The following is a 21,253-nucleotide window of genomic DNA, read 5'->3' as shown; positions in this document are numbered from 1 at the left end:
CACTGCCACCTTTTGGCTTAATACATTGCCCTGCCCATTATAATTGTAAAACTTTTCTTTTTTTCTGCTACATCTGTCCTTTATGAAGGGTTGAATTCTTGTGATCTTATTTTAAAATAATTGATTCAAACTTGAGTAAGATTTCTCCAGAAAAAAAATCTTACTTTTTCTCACAAATATGAGTGCACAGGCCAACCACTTAAGAAGCATACTCTGTTAAGCCACATAAGATTTTCTTTACTTTTCTCTCTTTACCTCACAGCCCTTTTTTCTTGGCAGTTTCTGTACACATCTATACTGTATCACATAATATTTTACACTGTACCCCTTTTAAGTAAAAAATGGCAATGTATTCTTTGAATATCTCCTGAGTTTTGCAAACCAATTATAGGAACAACAATAACGCAGCATTAAAAACTCTATGCTGTTCTTTCACATATCGCGTATGTCCAGTATACTACCAATTAAATATTAATGGTAAATATTAATGAACATTATGGTTCAAAATTTATATAAATTTGTATTGAAATGTATGCAAGACTACTTACACCAACGACACAATGTCCCCACGTTGTACATCATAATTTCGAATACTCCAGTGATTTAAAAGCACTACATCAGATGCTTGTCTTCCCCCAGGATTCAAAGAAGGCTGAAATTAGAAGGGGGGAAAAAACAGCCTTAGGTCTCTATTTCTTCTATGAATCTTCCATCTAACTCTCATTCCATCAGTGGCTCAAATCCTGGAGCTGTTAAAATCAGCCATACCCACTTACTATAAAAGGACCAAAAATCTGATGTATTCTGGAAAAAAACCACTTCTTTATTAAATAACCTGTTTTATGTCATTAATTTATTACAAACTACAATTCTTATCTTTCAATGCACTACTGCATGCAAATTAAATTACATAGCATACACACTTCTGACAACCCTGATGAAAAGAAGTGCTTCTCTACTACATATCATTTAAGATTAAACACAAAAGAGAATGAACAACACTAATTTCCACAAAATACAAACTTTTTGAAGGTATCTCACTACTTATAGCAGCATAATGCATGAAAAATGCCATACATATTTTTAATAATACTAGTCTCTGCACATTTTGCAAGGGAAAAAAAAACAACCTACACACTCATACTGACACTGTTAGTAAGTGCAGACCTTCCATAACAGGATATAAAGAAGCATGAACTCTCACAGTACTATTTAGTGAAATGAGAATGTTGACTAACCTCAACAGTCAAAAGCCATTAAATAAGTAACTAGTGTAGGACATCAGGAGGTATTTAGGACTGTATAAAGGCCAAAATGTAGTTATTTTGTGTGACACTAGACACACCACAGTATCATCTCAAGTCTGAGTTAACCCACCAGAAACAGTAGTAGAAGGAAGCAGACCAATCACAGTACTGGCTTCATTGATTTTCATAGGGATTATTTCAATACAAACACTCCTTTTACCGAGACATAAAAATATTTAAGAGTAATCCACACTAATGTCTGTTTATAGAACACTTTTCAATAAGCTTTTTCGGTCTCTTCAAATACAAATTTGATATCTCCAAATTGGTCAACAGATGACCTCAAATTTATACTCCAAAATTAGGGGACTTATTTAATAAAGCAGATTCTAACCTCATGCCCCAATGCATCTGACAGAGTATTGAGATTATGCAGCCCCTCATTTGTTGACATGATACTTGCAATATTTGATAAAATTTGATTCTTATAAACAAGATTTTCAGTGTCCCCCTTACAGTATAGCTTGGCCCTCCTCATGTGCCACCAGAAACTAACTTCTGAGATTCCCTTCCCCAGCCTGATTATACCTTTGATGAACAAAACAAATAGGAATATAGGACTAAAGTTAACTGTTCTCAACTCAGTTACACAGTGTTAAGTCTCAGTTTATTTTTATTCAGAAAAAACTATGCTCCCAAACCAGGACAGCTACCTAGTATTTACTTTTAACTTCAAAAGCTATTTAGAAGTGCTGATTTCTCTTCATTACAAATACTGTTTCGGTGTGCTTTGTCAGAGATCACTGATCAGACTACTTGCTATAATGCTTGGTATTGAGCAGTTTGTGACAGAACTTGCATATGAAGTCTACATATGAGCAGACTCAGTGGGACCCACAATAACAAGTGTAGAAAGCCAGCTAGAAGTTTAAGAAATATATCACAAATCAAATTCTGGGGAACCATACCATCATATCTTGAACCTGAGACAATAAAATGTACATTGGAAGCATGTAATTGATGGACATATGATTACATGCTGACTGAACTTCACTTTCCCTCGTACCTACAGCTTTCAAATGCATGCCACAGAGATGATTCTTCAGAGAACATGGTAAAGAGATGGAATTCCAAAGCAATGACTGGCGTTCCTTCAAGCTATACAGCAAAAGAGCGATGTATTCCTTATAACTATGTCCCTGCCAAAACAGATTTAGTTACATGTCTAATAAATCTTGGCAAGGAAATCAGTATCTTATCACAAGCAACAGGATTTTTTTTTATTTTGTAATCTAAAAAATAACCATGCATATAAAAACATTTTAGTTTAACACAAACTTCTATTTCAATGATACAGTCCAGAATAAGACCAGAAAGAGAATGTTATACTCTCTGAGATGTCAGTAAAATTAGAAATGTCAGCTTCCAAGCTACCCATACTTCAGTTAACAGAAGGAATGGTTAGTCAACAGACAAATCAAGGCAAGATCTTCGATATGAGTCACCCCTTGAATATATAGCCTACCCTAGTGACTGTGAAGTGTGCACATTCACCTTTGTTATGTTGGCTAAATCTGAGCAAGTAATTATAGTGTTTTCCAAACCTGCCATAGATAAACCATAGTTAACTATACGCCCTTCAAGTCAGTACTGAGACAACACTCAAAAACAATACTGGAGTACTCCCTAACACTTGAGGCTTTGACTTCAAAGGAGACAAAACCGGGGTCTTGACCAGTGAGGCTCAAGAGGCTTGGAGGGTGAGGAAACCTAGGAAGCTTCTTTCCAGCTGCAGAACTGAAGCTATTTCAACAAGAACGGATGACATTCAGAACATTATGGTCAGAGAGACAGAAGAACAAACAATAAAAGGCAGTCTGGCATGTTAAAAGAAAAACACCTAAGAAATTAAATGCTCAGGTCATGCTTACTAGTGAGGGGGGGAAAAAAAATAAAGCACCACTGTGGTACTGTAGAAATTCATGACGCATCTGCATCTTGAATGCTGTGTGGCTCTAGATGCCATTAGAGGCAGGAAATAGGGGAGATGGAACTTCAGTTGCATCAGCCTGGATGATTTTTTTCTCATCTAGATGCTGTGTTATATATTTTGACTTTCTCTTTCCCGAAACTGCTGAAAAGAGAATGAAACTGTTTTCTTTTTCCCATGATCAGCTTCCCAATCCTCTCTTCTTTTCTAGCACAAATCCCTGTCTCTGCAACTGTAAGACCTCCTGAGACTCTCCTAAAGTTGAGTGCTCACCAGTGATATTCAGAAAAACATCTATGAAATGGGCAAAGGTAACATATGCTACACCTTTGTTCTTGGATTGTAGAACAATTGGAGCGTGATTTCACTTTGGCCCCATTCTTGAGCTGAGAGCTGCCTTCTAAACCAGCTGAGGTTTCTTGGTACAAGGTAAACACCAGATTATAGACTGCCACAAGAAGGACAATGCCACCTGCCATTCCCTCCTCCCCACTCTTAGCCTCCTGATAGGTACCACACAGGCAAGCACGGGACTCAGGATGGTGCAGCCCATAGAAGAAGGGTTTGCTCTGGGGTGCTCCCCAGGAGTTAAGGGACCCCAGGTGTACCATGGGGTCACCACAGTCACCACATTGTGGGGTTGCTGTAGCCATCCAAAGACCCCATTACTGCTGAGCAAACCTAGTCAGCAAAGGGGAAGTGATACTGCAGACTCACACCATAAGCATCTAGATACTGTGGAATTTTGCACTGGGTTATCTGTTGATGTGTACTGTTATCTGTTGACCATAATGTTGAGCATCCTGTTGACCATCTTGTTGGTATCCATATTGTTATCGACCGAGGCCATCTCTTCTATTGTGCAACTGTGGTCTGGCATTGTTCGATTGGATAATGAACTAAGCTGGGAAGGATAAAAGCAAGTAAGTCCCATTAACTTTGTGCAAACTTGTACTCTCTGTCAGCTGGCCCGCAGATCTGACAACCCACAGCAGGGACATCCCTGATGCCAACTGCCAGGGAGAACCTGAATCCTCTTGGTGCAGCTCAAGCGTGGTGAGGACAGTCCAGGGAAAACTATTCCAGAGGGGTGGCCCACAAGGACAAGAAAAGGGAAAGAACAGTCATTGTACCGTGCATCTGAGAACAGTCATTGTACTGTGCATCCATGGCTCAACTATAGAGCTCTGATACCTGTGTTTTATTTTCAGTTCTTTGCTATACTTTTTAGCTCCATTATACTTGTAGATTGTCTGGTGTTAATTGTTTAGTGTCGTCTAGCATCCATCCTATGTGTAGAACCGCTTAGCTCTAATAAATTCTTATACTTGACAAATGATGATCTCTCGAGTTCAGTGCAACTAACCCCAGAATCTGAAAGAATCCTGGATGCCCCTCTAGTGGCACATCACACCTCCCCAAAGATCTTGGGGGTAAATGAAGAATACAGCAAGCAGCAATATCACAGTGTAGTGGAAAAGCCTCTGATTAGCAAAGGAATGTACAGGAAATTATTTTAAGTAAAAGAAACTTTGGACAGCTATTAAATAGACTGTATTTTTCTGAACTAGACACAGAGGAAAAACAAACAGAAAAGTAAAACAGACAGAAAGAAAAGTGAAAAAGCATGCTTTTCTATGGCATTAAATACATAACAGCCAAACCTCTGGTTATAGCCCAAGCAGTTGTGTCTGAGTGAATGCTGCATGATTCAAACTCCAGCAGATCTTAGTTGTTGTAAACACCTATCCTAGAGATCAAGTTCTATACTTACTCAGATAATCAGAAAAGAGGGCTTTGCATCGAGAATCAAATCCTTAACTTCTGCTAATTGCAATGTCGCAATATCAGAACAAAATAAATTATAATCATCGGTGATGACGCACTGCAAGACGCAGTGCATACAATTTTAAACGCATGGTAACAATATTTAAATTAGCTAACTACTTGACAACATGTATTTTCCAAGTCCCAATAACAGAGGAAAGGAAGCAGCGGTAATTCTTCATTACCAGAAGTATTTAATTCTCTTATAAATGTTACACAGCATATTTGTATTTATTTGATTACACTGATGTATGGACATTCAGTATAACCAAAGTAATAACAATGAACTTATTGCCTGATGAACACAGGCATTTAGGTTCATGTCATTTTCTTTACTGAAATGCTGCCGTATTTGTTCATTAGTAAGAGCAAGTACAGCAAGAACTGGTTTTGCCTTAAAATTACCGTAATAGATCTATTACAGATGAATAAAGCTGCTTTGTGAGTCATCAAATTCAAGTCCCAAAAGACAAAAAGTAGTCCTCAAAAGAAACTTTGATTTTTAAATGACTAGCAAATTATCAAAAACATATCTTTATCACTACCAATCTATATATTTTTACTGGGACAAAATTTGTTAAGTCTTCTTCTTGAAAGCTTGTGTTTTCACATTACAGAAATATTTGTGTGACAAAATGGAAATTAAACTATTTCATATTATAATTTCATCATTTGATATCATCTGAGAAAAAGATTTATTTCCAACTTGCTATTATCAGTGAATGGTCAGTTTCTTACTTTCCAGAGAAAAGGCATTTCAGACAATACCTGCATTGACGCTCCTTCCACTCTTGCTACGCAGGCAACTCTATCTAGGAAAGTTACTGTTACTGGCACAGCAACAAAGAAACCTTTAAAAAAGGCTTTAATGTATCTCCTCCCAAAACCTTGAGCCTGTGTCATAATCTGAAAAAGAGGAAGAAAATGAAAAAAATGTTATAAAACAAGTTTTAAGAAACAGCAATATTGCTCATGGCAATCAAATGATGAGCAGTTAAAGATAAATGAATTATTATCTGTTAGGGTCTCCCCCATATCCACAGTGAAAAGATGAATGTGCACATGAGAATGAAGAACAGAAATTTTCAGTAGAATTTGTAATCTACTGTACAGAAGTTTGATATTTCACATTTACCTTTTAGCTAATTTGACTATTTCTTGTGACACTGTGTTACCAGAAATATTTCATAAAAATGACTCAGTAATCAGTTCTGCTGAACAAGAAGCAAACTGATAAAACCAGAGCAAACCTAATTATGTATTTCAGAAAAGAAAAAAAGGGGGGGAAAGGGAAGAGAAAAGGAGAAAACAGAGAAAAGGAGAAAACAGAGAAAAGGAGAAAACAGAGAAAAGGAGAAAACAGAGAAAAGGAGAAAACAGAGAAAAGGAGAAAACAGAGAAAAGGAGAAAACAGAGAAAAGGAGAAAACAGAGAAAAGGAGAAAACAGAGAAAAGGAGAAAACAGAGAAAAGGAGAAAACAGAGAAAAGGAGAAAACAGAGAAAAGGAGAAAACAGAGAAAAGGAGAAAACAGAGAAAAGGAGAAAACAGAGAAAAGGAGAAAACAGAGAAAAGGAGAAAACAGAGAAAAGGAGAAAACAGAGAAAAGGAGAAAACAGAGAAAAGGAGAAAACAGAGAAAAGGAGAAAACAGAGAAAAGGAGAAAACAGAGAAAAGGAGAAAACAGAGAAAAGGAGAAAACAGAGAAGGAAAGAAAAAAAAGATCAACTAGATGGACACAAACAATTAAAGAACATTCAACTGATGTATACATCCAAAACTCTGAAAATAATTTTCTCCCCATAGACAGGTAATTATTAGATTTGTAACCTCCAAAGAAGGATTATATTACGTAAAGGAAAAGCCAACAATTTGTAGTACGTAACTATTTCTTTATTAAATACTTTCACACACAACAGACGTATTATTTTCACACTTGTGGTAACCGCAAACATGTAACATAATCAATTCAAATTGTCATCTATATCATAGGGAAATACAGTAACACAATGATTCCTCATTTATTACTCACATCAGAAAGTCAAAAAGTACCAGACTTGACAGCTAAGTAATGAAATACAGGGCAATATTCCTCCAACTCACCACTTCTTACACTATCTCTGATTTTTTTTTTATTTACCCTAAACCACTGAGCATTCTTGCAAAACACCTACAGAGAACACTGAAACACAAGACCTGTTTGACCATACCAGTTATACCTTCGGAAAGCAAGCTGAGTAGTCGGGTATTGCTGATGAGGTTCAAGTTTATTTTACTTGACTGTAGTTCCATTCCCAACCTGTCCCATTAATCCTATTAAGTAGCTCACACTTCAGGCTCACTCCACACCAGGCCTTCCTTGCAAATCCTTTGCACCAAGACTAAGTAGGTCAGTCTGGGTGGACTTTTAAAGGAAACACTCAGTAAAAATACCAGTTCCTGAAACGTAACTTACAAAGACAACAAATGTAGTTGCATAGATATTCATGTGTGCATTGAAACTAACTGGGACATTTCTAAGATTGTACCATTTGAAGGGATGTTTTTATTTAATTAATTAACCTCGTCATTTCAGATGAGCACGTGACAGATACAGCATTAGGGTCTGAAAGCCATGTGGGAGACACTGCCTGAACACTACTGCATGGAAAACTGCCTGAGCAGCTCTGAAAGGGTCTGTGTTCAATTTAATAAACTTATCGAAAAGACAAGATACTTCACTACTTTATTATAAGAAATGCAGTCCTTGACCTATTGGCAAATCCAGGTTAAACTGTTGTTTTCATCTAATGAATCCTTGGTAGACCCTGTACAAGATCAGTTTGTAGAGTCTCTGCTCCTATCACACTAACTCTGACAGACATTAGTAGAAGAAAACAGACTGTGTCCTTCTCAAGGGCACAGAATTATTTCACAACAAAAATAATGGAAAGCATAAATGTACACAATTTGGTTCAATCCTTTAAGAATAGAATTTTTAGAACTTTAAAATATACTCATTTTTAGTTTGTTGCATTTTCAGAAATACAGAAGTGAGGCATTACTGGTGCAAAATACAAACTCAAATCACTTTGATGAAATGGTACTGAAAGCAATATTTCTGTCATAGATAAAGCTACCTAATTTTATGAAGCATTATGCTTAAGAGACAAAACCCAGTTCTACAAAGTAAACCACCAGCATATCCTTCACTTAAATTCTTTATAGATATTAATAGCTTTTCAATGACAAGATCTGTCACCTAAAAGACTGGACCAATTACATTATCTTTCTGCACATTTCATTAAAATATTTTCAATTTGCATCAACAGTTTTCACAGAGTTTGAAATAGGTTATGAAACAGAACAAAAAATAAGAACTCATCAATTCAAAACATATATTAAAATGCTGCACTTTTATCTTATTGTTTATGATGTCCTTATTGAAACCAATCCACCAAAAGAGGCTATTGCCTCAAACAGCAGAGATTTACTTTAGAATTATTTCACATAAAAATAGAATCTCTAAAATTCCTTTTTCTCCTCTGTTAACAAAGTATACCATGCCTTTGTTGACGCCCCTTTCTCAATCCACTGATTCTGAATTTTGCCTTTTGGCTGGAATTCTACTTTTCTGGCATTTCTCAGACCTCTTCCACTCTTACAGCAATGTCATCTTCAAAACACAATTTTTACACCTTCCCCACAACCATCCCAACCACTTGATATGCACTCTTTGAGGTGAAAGACATAGTCTGACATGTGGATCATACTATGACTGACTTCAAATTTTTTTTTGAAAATCAGAAAGTAGACAAATTTACTCACTCTTTAAATTCTTCGTAGTCCACCCTTTCATTAACTACGAAACATTAGTGTTGACCCCGTCCCTTCTATTAAACACATTCATGTCTTGCAGACATTACTTCTTGTAAAAAAAAAAACATGCTAGTATCTAAGTTCAAGTCATACTTTGGCGGGTTTGGACATCTGCAGTATTACAAGGCACACATGAACAGAGATGACGGGAAAAACATTAATAGCATCCCTATACGCAACTGGTTGTCAAAGCCACCATGCCCAATGCAACAGCTGTTGTGCTGAAGGACTTCTCTGCTTCCCCTGAATTTTCCTTCCCTCCTTTCCTACACAACTGCACCAAGCTGAATCCTTCGTTTCCAGTCATATACTACATTGTAAAGGTTTCCTGGCTCCCCGTATCTCACCATAGAGGATATCCTGCCTCCTCCGATACAAGCTGAGCGGTCCAGTAGATTACTGTAGATTACTCCAAACCCTTCTTCTCAAAAGACAGCAAACATATGCACACACATTTTAAATTAGTTTGGGAAGAAACAGCTGATAAAAAATTCTCCTTGATAAAATTGTTGATAAAAAAATTTAACCTTTTGGTTAACCTTTCCTATACTAAAAAATTCTTACCGCAAGAGTTACTACATGTCAGCATCTGATTGGCAATGGCACATATTTTTGCTAAGTCTATTTTATTAGCTTACCCCCCCCCCCCAAAAAAAAATACAGATAAGCTATGCTGCATTCACCATAGCATAAGTATATGCATATGCTGAGTTACCATGCAACTGTTGACACAATAGCTCATCATCCAACTGTCAGTAAATGTAAGGTAACCTATCACTCTTTTATTAAGAGGTACTTCAAATTATCTTGCATTGCCACAAGGGAAGAGCTTGCATATAAGCAGCAGGAAGACAGTTGGCAGCTGTCATGTGCTTATGGTAACTGTCCATGTGAATGGATAATCCTGAACTGATAAATAATGTTTGATTAAAATCTACAATGATTTCTTATCTTACATTCAGGTGGTCTTAGGAGAAAAAAAGAAAGAAAGAAGTAATGACAGGCATTTACTGCAGTTGCAAGAAAGGGTTTAGGGTACACAGACAGAACAAAGATCGCCATGGATTAAAAAAAAGTCTGCTTGAAATATTTATTTAAAAATAAATAAAACATTAGATAGCTATCATTCTTGGAGATAATATTCTACTCCTGGAGATAATATTCTATAACCTCGATGTGCTCTAATTAACGGTTCAGAATACGCATTTGCTTTGAGAAAATCTGCGAGAATTACTGGAGGAAATATGTCATTACTTTTTAATGTTCTGATTTCATAAATTTAAAATAATTCTCTATAACGAGATAATGTATGGGTTCATAAAAAAATGCAAAAATATCATGTATGCATGTCATTTATATTTTTAAAATTTAATGTCCAGTCTATGCAAAGTGAAACAAAACTTTTTAGCATTTTTGAAATAAGTATTTCCGAGGGTCTAATCTATTTTATGTTTAGAATATGAGTTTACAAAATTTTTTCTAATGCTCCTTTTAATTAGTTTTATTATTTTTTAAGGAAGGATATTCTCCAGAATTGATACTATTTTTTAAATACCTTTAAGCCTAAATGTATAGAATCTGAAGAAGTGTTGGACAGTAACACCCAACAAAAGTGTTAAGGGCAAAAAAACAGTTATTTCACATCCACATAAAGACATGCTAACAAATTTGAAAGACATAACATGACTTCCTAACATATAAACAAAGGATGGTAAACATACATAGTATTTTAAAATTGTGAATAAATCCAACTAATAGATCAGCAAGTAATAATGGGTTTGAGTGCCTTCTAAAGAAAAAAAAAAAGTCTCTTATGAAACATCAGTTTAATGATACTGGGTGAAACTGTCAGGTACATAAAACTTAACAGATTTCTAGAATATTTGTAGATTTTCAGAGCATCACGTTTCCAGAGTGAAATTCTGAAATCCAGTGCTGTGACTGTTCTATGCTGACAGCTAAATATGTAACAAGTTTAAATGTATGTCAGTAGAGCAAGTGAAGGATTCTTTCTGAGAATAAATAAAGAACTCAGATTTCATCAACACAGCACATATTTCTGGATCTCTGCCCAGTCAATGACACCTTGAATAAAAATTAACAGATCACAACATTTAAAATATGGTGCAAAGAAAATATAGGAAATAATAATTTAGAGATACATATACTTCTTCAAGATTTAAAAAATATACTTGTTTCAGGGAAAAAAACAGAGTAAGTAAGTAGAACTGACAAACTTCAAAGCTGCAACCTTGACAACTTGTTTGAAATGTCAACATTGACTACAAAAATCGAAGATCAAAAATGCTAATATATAGCAGGTTAAAGCACTGAGAATTTCACATTGTGCAGTTCAGAGATTACAGCAGATGGAGCACAGCATTTATCTGGACTGAAGTATTTGGTGCACAAAAGGTCCAGGGATTATAATGAGCCTCTAGTGGGTACTACAACATATGGAGCAGAGATGCTATTTAGATAACTCTCTACATATAAAATGTTTATTTTTCTTACACTTGCCTGCACATTAGAAAACGCTGTTTATCAGACAGCCTGCGGAAACTCATCAAGTAATATTCAGAAAGCCCCAGGTTACAATATATTTGCAAATTTAACTACCTAAAAATTACCCACAGAAGTATTGGAACATAGGAAGATAGGAAACATAGCTGTAAAAACAAAGCATTAGCAGCCATCCACAAAGGAACAAAATTGACGCCTGATGTGTTTCTACAAGACAGCATGTGAGAAAACAGGAAGGAGGGAATTAAAACCTATATGCAACACAACTAAAAGCCAAAAGTGTTATGTTAGTTTAAGATGACCTTTTTAATCTAGTTCAGAAACTAGTAACCATACTTACATTATCATATCTCCATATTCCACTAAAATAAGCAACTCTTCTGTCAATTATGATATGAACTTTTCCATAAATCAGTGGCATCACATCAGGTACATACAGTTTGAAAACAAGGAAGACTTTCATAACAAAATACCAAAATACATGAGGCCAGTTCTGTTACATTCTATGAAATACAGAATTGAGCAAGAAAAGTTTTTTTTTTTTTTTTTTAAACAAGACTGGTACAGCTTGAAGAGTAGGTTATATCTAATGTATTAACTGTGATGACTAGGATGTTGCTCAACAGGATAATTTGTGTGGTCTTTTTAACATGTGCCTTTTCTGCAAGCTTTCATGATACTTCAAGGCCAGAGCAAACTACTGCCATGCAGCCTTACCCTTCTTTCCCACGTAAGTTATTCACTTCAGTAATTTTTAAAATAATTTTTGTACAGGTGCATGTGCAGACTTTACAGTACGCTCTTTTAATTCATATAAATTAATACAAGTGCATACTGATGCACACAGATATGACGGTGATGACTGGCCCAGATAAATCACAACTGACTAGTCCACATTAGTTTTCATTTTAAAATATTGCCTAGTTCCAAAAGGAGCTCCTATTTATCCTTCATTAAAAAGGACCCCATCCTGGTATTATTTCTCCACAACAATGAAATTTCTCTTCCATTAATGTGCTTATCCTCTACACACAGGTCTTCCTCCCAGTATTCCTCCATCATATCCATCTACATAACCATGAGTCTCCCTGGCACACAGGCATGACAATCATTAAAGAATACTGCCTTATTACGAGTATGGAATGCAATAAATCATGGAAATGATTGCTGCATTACTGTTTGGTAGAGCTCTAGCCATAGAAAATGTGATTAGCATATAACCAACTAAGGTCAGGTAACTATGACAGACAGTTACAGATGATAATTAAAGGCAACATTCACAATATGCAGTTTAGCATCCAAGACACAACTTTAACATTAGCCAAATCTAGACAGCCAAGACAGAAGTTCAGAACAGTTAAATTCTTGTTACTTTCCTACCCAGCAGAAACCTGATGCTTAAAAGTTACTTTCCTGTTGGCCCTAACAGCTGTGTAGGAAACTAAACCCAAATACCCAGCTTTGAGGAGTTCAGCTCCTAACTGTACCTGACACCAAATGCCAGAGACTGGGCAGAAAAAGCACTTAAATCTCTGTTTAAGGCCTCTAAGCAGTTTGAAGAACTGACATGGGTTAGGTTCTAAGGACTTCTATCATACTGACAGTACTGAACTGAATTCATCAGCCCATTCTAAGCTTTCAAGAACAAGACGGGAAAAGACAATGATAATGATGTTCAACTTTTTACACAGTTAGATACTTAAGACCCAGGACCTACATTAAAATCCATCCTGAGCCAGAAAAGGCTCTAGTTATCTTTTTTCAAATGCAAAGAAAGTTCCCCTTATCTTCAGGTTACACAGCCAGAGAGGAATAGCTCAAAAAAAAAAAAAAAAAAAAAAAATCATGGCATGATTGGAAACAAGAATAAAAGGTACAAAACAGGCTCAGTTAGGTGTTCTGACCCAAATATGTAACTTTTCACATTTCAGTAGAAGTATCCTAAAACATACCCTCCAGCATTACTGTTGATCCACAGAGAGAAATAGTAAGCCCTGACCTAATTAATTTTCAATAGCTATATACAAATGTTCTATAATGCATTGCTGTTGTTTTGCTAGATTGTTCATTTTGTCCTGATACCTGTTTGAACAGACATCCCCAGTCTTTCCCTGTTTCCCAAAAGTGATGCTCTAAACATAAAATAGCAAAAGGTTTTTAGCCTAAACACCACTGTATAACACTTTATTACCCAATTTAATTTAAAACAATTAAGCTTTCTATATAATAGTATCCCAACACCACGAAATATGCCTATTTTTCCCAGTATATCTTAATGCAGAAAAGCAACAGTAAAAATCAAGTTTTATAATCCTCTCAGAGAAATAACATACGCTAAGTTCCCAAAAGCAAACAAAAATAAATGAACACAATCACCTTTTAGCTTACAAACCACATGAAGTCAGAAAAGCTTAAACCACAACAATCACCAACCTAATCTGTCACTGAATTATTATTGGGGAAAAAAAAATCAGTTTAATGTGGAATTGATTCTTCTGTTAAGCTAATATTACTACATCCCATCACTAGGATCTATCTCATATACAAAGACTCAGCCCACACGTTTGTTATTACTGGAAGGAAATTCATAGTCCTCATTCCTACAAACTAATTTTGTGTGTTGAGGACATGAGTTCTACCTCATGAACAACGGTATGTTTCCAAACAAAATATTTTACTCTTGAAATAGGAACTAAATAAAGAAGAAAATGTAACTGTAGATAAAGGTTACTCTCAGCAATTAAAGTAATAAGTAGTTCAGAACAGAGTAATCAGTCACCTCTCAATTCTGACAAAGTTATTCAGGATTTCTTTTTACCACAGGTAAGCAATCAAAAAAGAGAACTGCAAAATGATCACTTTTCTACCGGTACTGAGATATGAAAAATGATCAGAAACTTTTTGTAGATTAGATCTTTTTAGAGCATTTAAGGTTTAGATTTAATGTCTTTGAGTAGTCTTCAACAGGCAGCTGGAGGAGCAGCAGTTGTTCTAACAACAATTACTATTTTTATTCGTGTTTCTGTATGTTCAAATAATCTAATAATAATCATGCACATATATCCTACTTAAAGGAAAGTACTAAGTAACTTGAGTTTTGGAACACACTTAAGTGAACAGCATAACAAGTATTTATCTTCTTGCACCTGATTGTTCTGCATTGCCTTTCAGCTTAATGATTCAACACTGGCAAAATAAGTTAATCTTATAAATTAGTTTGAAGTGCCCTTTACAAATACCAGCTGCTGCTGTGTTTTGCCCTCAGGCAGAGCGTGTAAATGAGGTGTTGCTTCTCAATGCATTAAATTTGTAAATGATATTTACAGTAAACAATAGAATAATTCTCGATTGTTAATCTATTTGCACATTTATCTAGTCAATGCTCTGCATTCTGTCAAGTACCACGAAATTGTCACTTCAGTTAGTTGTGGTTTGTCAGGACCAAACTTAGTCAAAAAAAAGTGAACATTCAGTTTTAACAGAAATATATAATCTTAAGTATTCATATAACACATCGAGCAAGTGCTATAAGGAGAATAAAAACATCCAGCTCAACTTCAGAAGCAAACTTTTTTTCAAGAGATTATGCATTTCAATTTGGATCAAAGACCTTTAGTATATAAATGTATTTAGTATTTGAAAGACATCTGCCACGTACTTCACAAAAATAGCTAGTTCTCCCATGACTATTCTAAATAAGGCTTTGTGTATACTTGCTCAAATAAGTGGGAATTGGAAGCAACTCCCAAACATACTAATACCATGAAGTCTAATAAGATTTCATGGAGCAGTTACTATGTACTGTCTATGTCAAATTATTAAACTAAACATACAAACATTAGACTACCATCTTCAGTCATAATAACATACAAAATTATGCCTTTAAAAGTAATTTTATTTTAACAAGTCAAGTTTTATCCTTGAACATTAGAGGTCACTGTGGGACTTGCTAAGAGCATATCCAGTATACTCAAAGTAATAGCCATTTGCCACCATATTGATTTTGACTCTAGCATTTGACATAAGTTCATCAATTATCTGTCATATACAGGAATACAGGAAACTGCTAAAGGTAAGCTTAAGTAAACCTTTGGGGAATACAAAATTAATAATTTTACTGAAAAAGCACCCAAGAATCTTGTTACATTAGAAGAGCAAAAATTGCTATTATTTTAGTATTTGCGGATTAATTTCTGGAATAAACTAACAACTATTTCACAAAGCAAGAGACAGAGTATCCAAGGGGTCATTCTCCCTAAGACTAAATATAATAGTTCAGGAAAGTATCAGTTAAAATATTAAATACTTTTGATAAAGAGAGCAGTATACTATTTATACAATTTAATATGTTTTTTCCAGCACTTCAGGGCTTGCAGTGTACATTTCAGATGACACCAATTGATACTTTCCACTTACTAGATGAATAGAATCATATTGCTCATTTTCAGAGAAAACTAAATAATTTCCATTGAAAAACAAACAGAAGAACCCCAAGCTTCTATAAAACCAAAGATGTTCATTCTACAATGACTGATACTGGTTTTAAGATAGTAACTGGAATTTTTGGTTTTCAGCTGATCTAATCTTTATAATTCATAACATATGTACATTAAAATATACATTTTCAACTGAACTTGGTTTTAGAATTTAGAAGAGTCATTTTCAAGCATGAGAATATTTTTTCAACAGAAGGAATTCTAACACACAGGAATTACGATTTCTTTGCTCTTGCCAAGTGTTCAGTGAGGGGAAAAAAACTCAGATATTCTATAAATAGTATCAATAGAAAAATGTAGGTTTTGGCCACCAATTAGAACTGCAACTAAATATCATTGGTCCAGAAAGATCTTATAATCACACAGTGCAGATCATTTCAAATACAGTTATTGTTTTTTAAAATGAAAACATATCATTTAACTAAAAGCAAACCACTAGATCCAAGTATTCCAGAAATAGTTGGGACCTGTGGCACACTGGCCAACTTTTAAGTATCTCAACACTAGATTCCAGCTGTAAAACCTATCTGAATCTTTAATATTTCAATAATGATGAACAAGAAGTTTTTCTTAAGGATCTGGATATCACCCACTACTATACACTGTGTATAGTCATTTCCCAGAAATTTAGGGAGAAAATTTCTTTCAGCAACCAAACAAAAGCTATATAGAAGAGTTTATAACTGTTAAAGAATGAAAGACTACTAGAAATCTGGCAATCACAGTAGTTAAAACTGTAACATTTTTAAGAAGTGCATCTGCTGGATTCAGTTACAAAATTGCATATTGGAAAAACAAGTCTAGTTCCAGTTTCTTAGAGCAATTATTTTGCTAATTTAACCTGAAAATCCCTGAGAGATGTCTTCCGAGCATCTTCTGTTGACAATCAATTGCCATATTTTTCCTAACTGAACAACGATACATCCTTAAAATTTAATACAGAGAAACCTGCAAATTAAAAACTCAATACCTTATTAATCCACGCTGGGACAAATCTTTAACTATAGATTAATTAGCTCCAGCATGACTACCTCTTCAGTATAGTTGTACTGAAACAGCAGAAGAGTGCTTTAAAATTTCAGAAAAAAGAAAAGTATCAGCGAGATCATGAATATCTCTACAGCTACTCCTAGAAGAGAGGGTCTGTAAATTCAGTAAATTGTTGGGGGAAAAAAAAAGATTTTTTTCATAAATTATCCCACATAGTATTTTTAACTGAATTTGCAACAAATTGCTTCATGTCTCTTCACTTGCAATGTTTTTACAATCAGCTAGTTTCATTCGTATTTTTGATAGTAACACAGAAAAAAAAATTATCTTTTTTTTATTTGAGATATATTTTATACCATGCAACCTTATCAAAAGCTTACACACAACACTACAAAAGCATAGCAGCCTTGACCTTTGAAGCACATGAACTCCATTTAACCCTGCAAATATTTAGGTACAAAATTCATTATGTGCGTATTCTGTATAAAATTTTAGTCTAGAGAACTTTATTCTCAATTACAAAAACATGTGACTAGCATTAGCACTAAGCTTTGTAATTATAGTGCACAAGCACGAATGCCTACACATACTTTTTGGGGAGGAAAAGAAAAACATATCTGTTGGTATAAGAAAGTTATTTACAGAAATGTGAATCAGCTTTCCTAGATCACCATTCTCATTTTTAATATATCAATATACTGAATTAATGCAATAAGCTCCCTGAAAGAGCAAGAATCTGATACAAAAGAAAACATAATGGAATACCAATTAATTAAAAGATATTCAGGGTTAGAGCCTACATAATATTCAGCTGCAGGTTTTCTATCTATGCTTTTCATTGACTTCAAAGAAAATTACTTTTCCTTAAAAAAGATAAGAATACCACAGAGGCATTTCTAGGAACTGGCTGAATCTATCTATAAAAAAATATTGCAGCCTTTATACAGAGAAGCAGAAAATACAGAACATATTGAAGGACAAGCACCAGGCACGAAAAAGAAGTCACTGTAATAGGTAATGTCATAGAATACAACCCAAAATAGTAATTACTCTTTCAGATGTCTGGGATATGTGGCAACAGAAAAAACAACCTGAAGGATACTAGAGAATTGCTATGAACTTGACAAATACATCCAAGACAAACTTAATAAAGGATGTCTTTAAGTATCTGTTTGGAAGAGTAGGAAAACGTCAAATAATGAGAATTGCATCAAGTCTAGGACCAAGAACAGTATACGGCAGGAAGCCCAGGTGCAAAAGAAATGGCAGTGAACTGGGGAACAAAACCTTGAAGTCATTTTCAAGTCTTTGTTGCTTCCTACACAAGCAAACGCTGTTTGTTCATGCAGCTTCACCTGTACCTTGTAGTGGGTGCCTACAAATTCCTTCCCTTACTAATAGTCACTAGAGGTAGAAGTATATGGAGAAGAACAGTACTTCACAGTATTAGTTCTTCCCTTCTTTTTAATCCAATCCCCTCCCACTTAGAATTAACACCTCGGTAATTTAAAGGAGGAAAAGACAACACAGGAATCCTAAACAAACTGAACGGCAGAGACCGGGACTCGGGAGGTGCTTTAGGAGTGGGTCGGGTAAGTAAGGCTGCCGTAAGCTTCTGAGTCATGTCTGTCGCTGCCGGAGGCCACTCAAGGACTTCAGCGGCCCCATCCGCTGCGCAGCGGGGCCGTGCCTCGCGGTCACGCGTGGCACCCGCCAGCGGGCAGCTCCGGCTCCACCACCGGAGCGCGTCTGCCCTTATGCCACACTTATACAAGCCGTTGCAACAGGCTCGGCACTCGTGGAGCGGCCCCCTCCAAACCCGCCGCGTCCCGGCAGTGATGCTTCCCTGAGGAACGCCCAACGGCCGCCTAACGGCCAACGGCTGCCCGCGCGCTCCGCGGCGGGCGGGGCCGAGCGCGAGCTCTGACGGCGGGGGGGAAGCGGGCGGGCAGCCGCGCTCCTTGCCGCATGCCTACCCCGCCCCGCTGCCCGGGCTCGCCCCCGGCCCCTTCTCTTCACGCCCTGCCTCTGCTCCCTCCTACACCACGAGACTCAGCTGCCCTCTACCCGCTGCAGCGTCCGAACCCCCCCGCCCGTTCCCGGCCTCGGCTCTCCCGCGCTCTGATCCCTCCCGGCTTCCGTCTGCTCCACTCCGCCTCCTCCCCCGCCAGCCGCCCCTGCGCCGCTCACCCCTCTCCCGGCGGCTCCCACGTCGAGCGGGGGGAGGGGGCGCGTGACGGCAGCGCGTCCGCCGCGCGGGGAGGCGGGAGGGGGAGCTCGCGGTCACGTGGGCAGCACTTCAGCCTTTAGCCGCCGCGTGAGGCGGGAGCGAGTCCCAGAGGGCCCGCGTGGGGGGTGCCCGCCCTCCCCCCAGCATGGCGGCCCGGCGGAAGCAGCGTGGCGGGCGCGGCCCGGCAGTTCCCTGCCCTGACGCGTGGAGAGCGCGGCTGGGCCCTAACCCTGCAGCGGAGTTCTCGGTGCTGCCAGTGGGTGTGCGAAAAATACTTAGCTACAGAGGATTTTACTCAGCGTTTAGAGCAGGCATATTCTGTCCAATACTAGTGCAATTAATATGGTCCGATTGGTTAATGTCGGTGTCAGATACACGGCAACTAATCCCTAATATTAAGGCTACCAGTCAGTTAAGGAATTATACCATATGGATTCAAGACTCTGTTTTTATAAATCACAGAGCAGTGGATTGCAGATCTTTGTATTTTAATATCTTTATAGTGTTTTAGCCAGCTGAACACTGGCTTATTTCAGATACTTCTTGAACCTGTATACTTCTAAGCTTCATAAAGTTATTCTCTGTTCTTTTAACAGTTTTATGTGATACCAGTATTCATGGCTTTGCCAGTGCTTAAGATAACTATTACATGTATCCCAGGATACAAACATGGCCTTTACTAAGATCCCATTTGCCAGATCTTACAATGTGTTCACTTTGGTTAATACACTTTGGTTAACCTTGTTAGTATATAGCAAATGGGGTTCTCCTCTGCTTTCCTAGGATGGCTTTTCTTATCTATCCAAAACCAGACGCAAGGCAAGCTCTAAGGACAGCATGTGGAATAGTTCTTCATTTTGGCCCACGGAGGTGTCTTAGATGCTACCCTATCACACTTTCACTTACTTTCCTTTGCTTCAATCCTTAATGCATGGTGGTTCTGCTTCAAAAGGAAAGGTGGATAGTGATCACACTGAATCCAGCATAGCCTAGCATTTAAGAGAGTCCACTCAGATATGAGTTTCTCCTCTCAGAGGCTGCATGAGATCTGTGTAGTTTTCCAAATCTGCTTCCTAGTAAGCACGAGAGGTGGCAGGTGTACATATCTGTACTTTACTGTCCTGCACCATTAGGTACTCATCTTCACAAGGAGGTTAAGTGAACTTGGATGCCAAACAAATGCACACACTTAACATTTCTTGATATCTTATACTGTTGGTGGGGAGACTGATACATAATTTGGGTGAATGGAATTGTTTGTGGGGGTACCTGCAGTGGATGGAGAGAGGGAGGTCCAAGTATTATGTAGACTAGCTCTACTGCAGATCTTCAGAGGCATATGTATGTTTAGGCATCTAGGAGACTTAAAAACACGTCACAAAATAATGCATCAAATTTAGGATTTACTACTATATCAGATGTTGCTGGCCAAAAAGCATGTTTAGTAAGCATTCAGCAAATGACCTGGGGTTTAAAAGATCAAGTCATATAACCATATAGACTTAGTCATTCTTTGCCAAAGTGACTAATTCCTTTGCTATCTAGACACATTTCCTTTCTGCAACCATAGGACATCTATGGGGAAATGCTGTGGGCTGCTGGCTTTGATTTAGTGCCACTTAAGGCCTTCCACTATGGCAACAAGCTGTAGCTGCTTTCCAGTATAGTTTACAGAGATGAGAGTTATCATATGCACACATCACAAGTGCTCTATTTGTGTAAGCACACATTGCAAATAATTAAAAAACACAGATTTTTAGTTGTGACCCTGCATACTGACAGAAAGAACTGCCAACCACACTTACTCAAACTGTCTCAAATTTGCAAGACAGTTTTCAAAGGAACGGCTTGTTTCTCTAGGAAGAGAAAGAAGTTGGATCTACTAATTACATCACATCACATTCTCCACTCCAGTATAAATTACAGCGTCATTCTACTTGCATAAAGTACAGAGATGAGTTGTTGCTTTCTGAATCAGGGTAGAAAGACTGCACAGGCTTTGTAACACCTCCACTCCCTCACATCACATTGTTTCCTATTCCAAGCCATCCAGGTCGTGTGTGAAGAAAAGTTAGTGCAAGCAAACCTCCAAA

At 37.1% G+C, this 21,253-nt stretch overlaps 1 protein-coding gene across 3 annotated transcripts in view; it reads right to left on the bottom strand.

Annotated features, from left to right (window-relative positions):
- Positions 1-19,307, bottom strand: part of IMMP2L (inner mitochondrial membrane peptidase subunit 2) — a 485,261-nt gene extending 465,954 nt beyond the window's left edge. The window contains exons 1-3 of one of the 3 annotated variants that reach the window (XM_064507813.1): positions 19,121-19,307; positions 5,833-5,970; positions 549-652 (exon numbers count right to left, since the gene is read on the bottom strand). In XM_064507813.1, coding sequence (XP_064363883.1) covers positions 549-652; positions 5,833-5,967 — 239 coding nt within the window. In that variant the 5' untranslated portion in view covers positions 5,968-5,970; positions 19,121-19,307. The remainder of the gene's footprint in view (positions 1-548; positions 653-5,832; positions 5,971-19,120) is intronic. The other 2 variants (XM_026117706.2, XM_026117704.2) reach the window with 2 other exon arrangements.
- Between the last annotated feature and the right edge of the window lie 1,946 nt (positions 19,308-21,253).

Source organism: Dromaius novaehollandiae, chromosome 1, assembly GCF_036370855.1.
Source record: "Dromaius novaehollandiae isolate bDroNov1 chromosome 1, bDroNov1.hap1, whole genome shotgun sequence".
In the NCBI taxonomy this organism is placed as follows: Eukaryota; Metazoa; Chordata; class Aves; order Casuariiformes; family Dromaiidae; genus Dromaius; species Dromaius novaehollandiae.
Note: the sequence above shows the minus strand (reverse complement) of the source record. Positions and strands in the feature narration are given on the sequence as shown.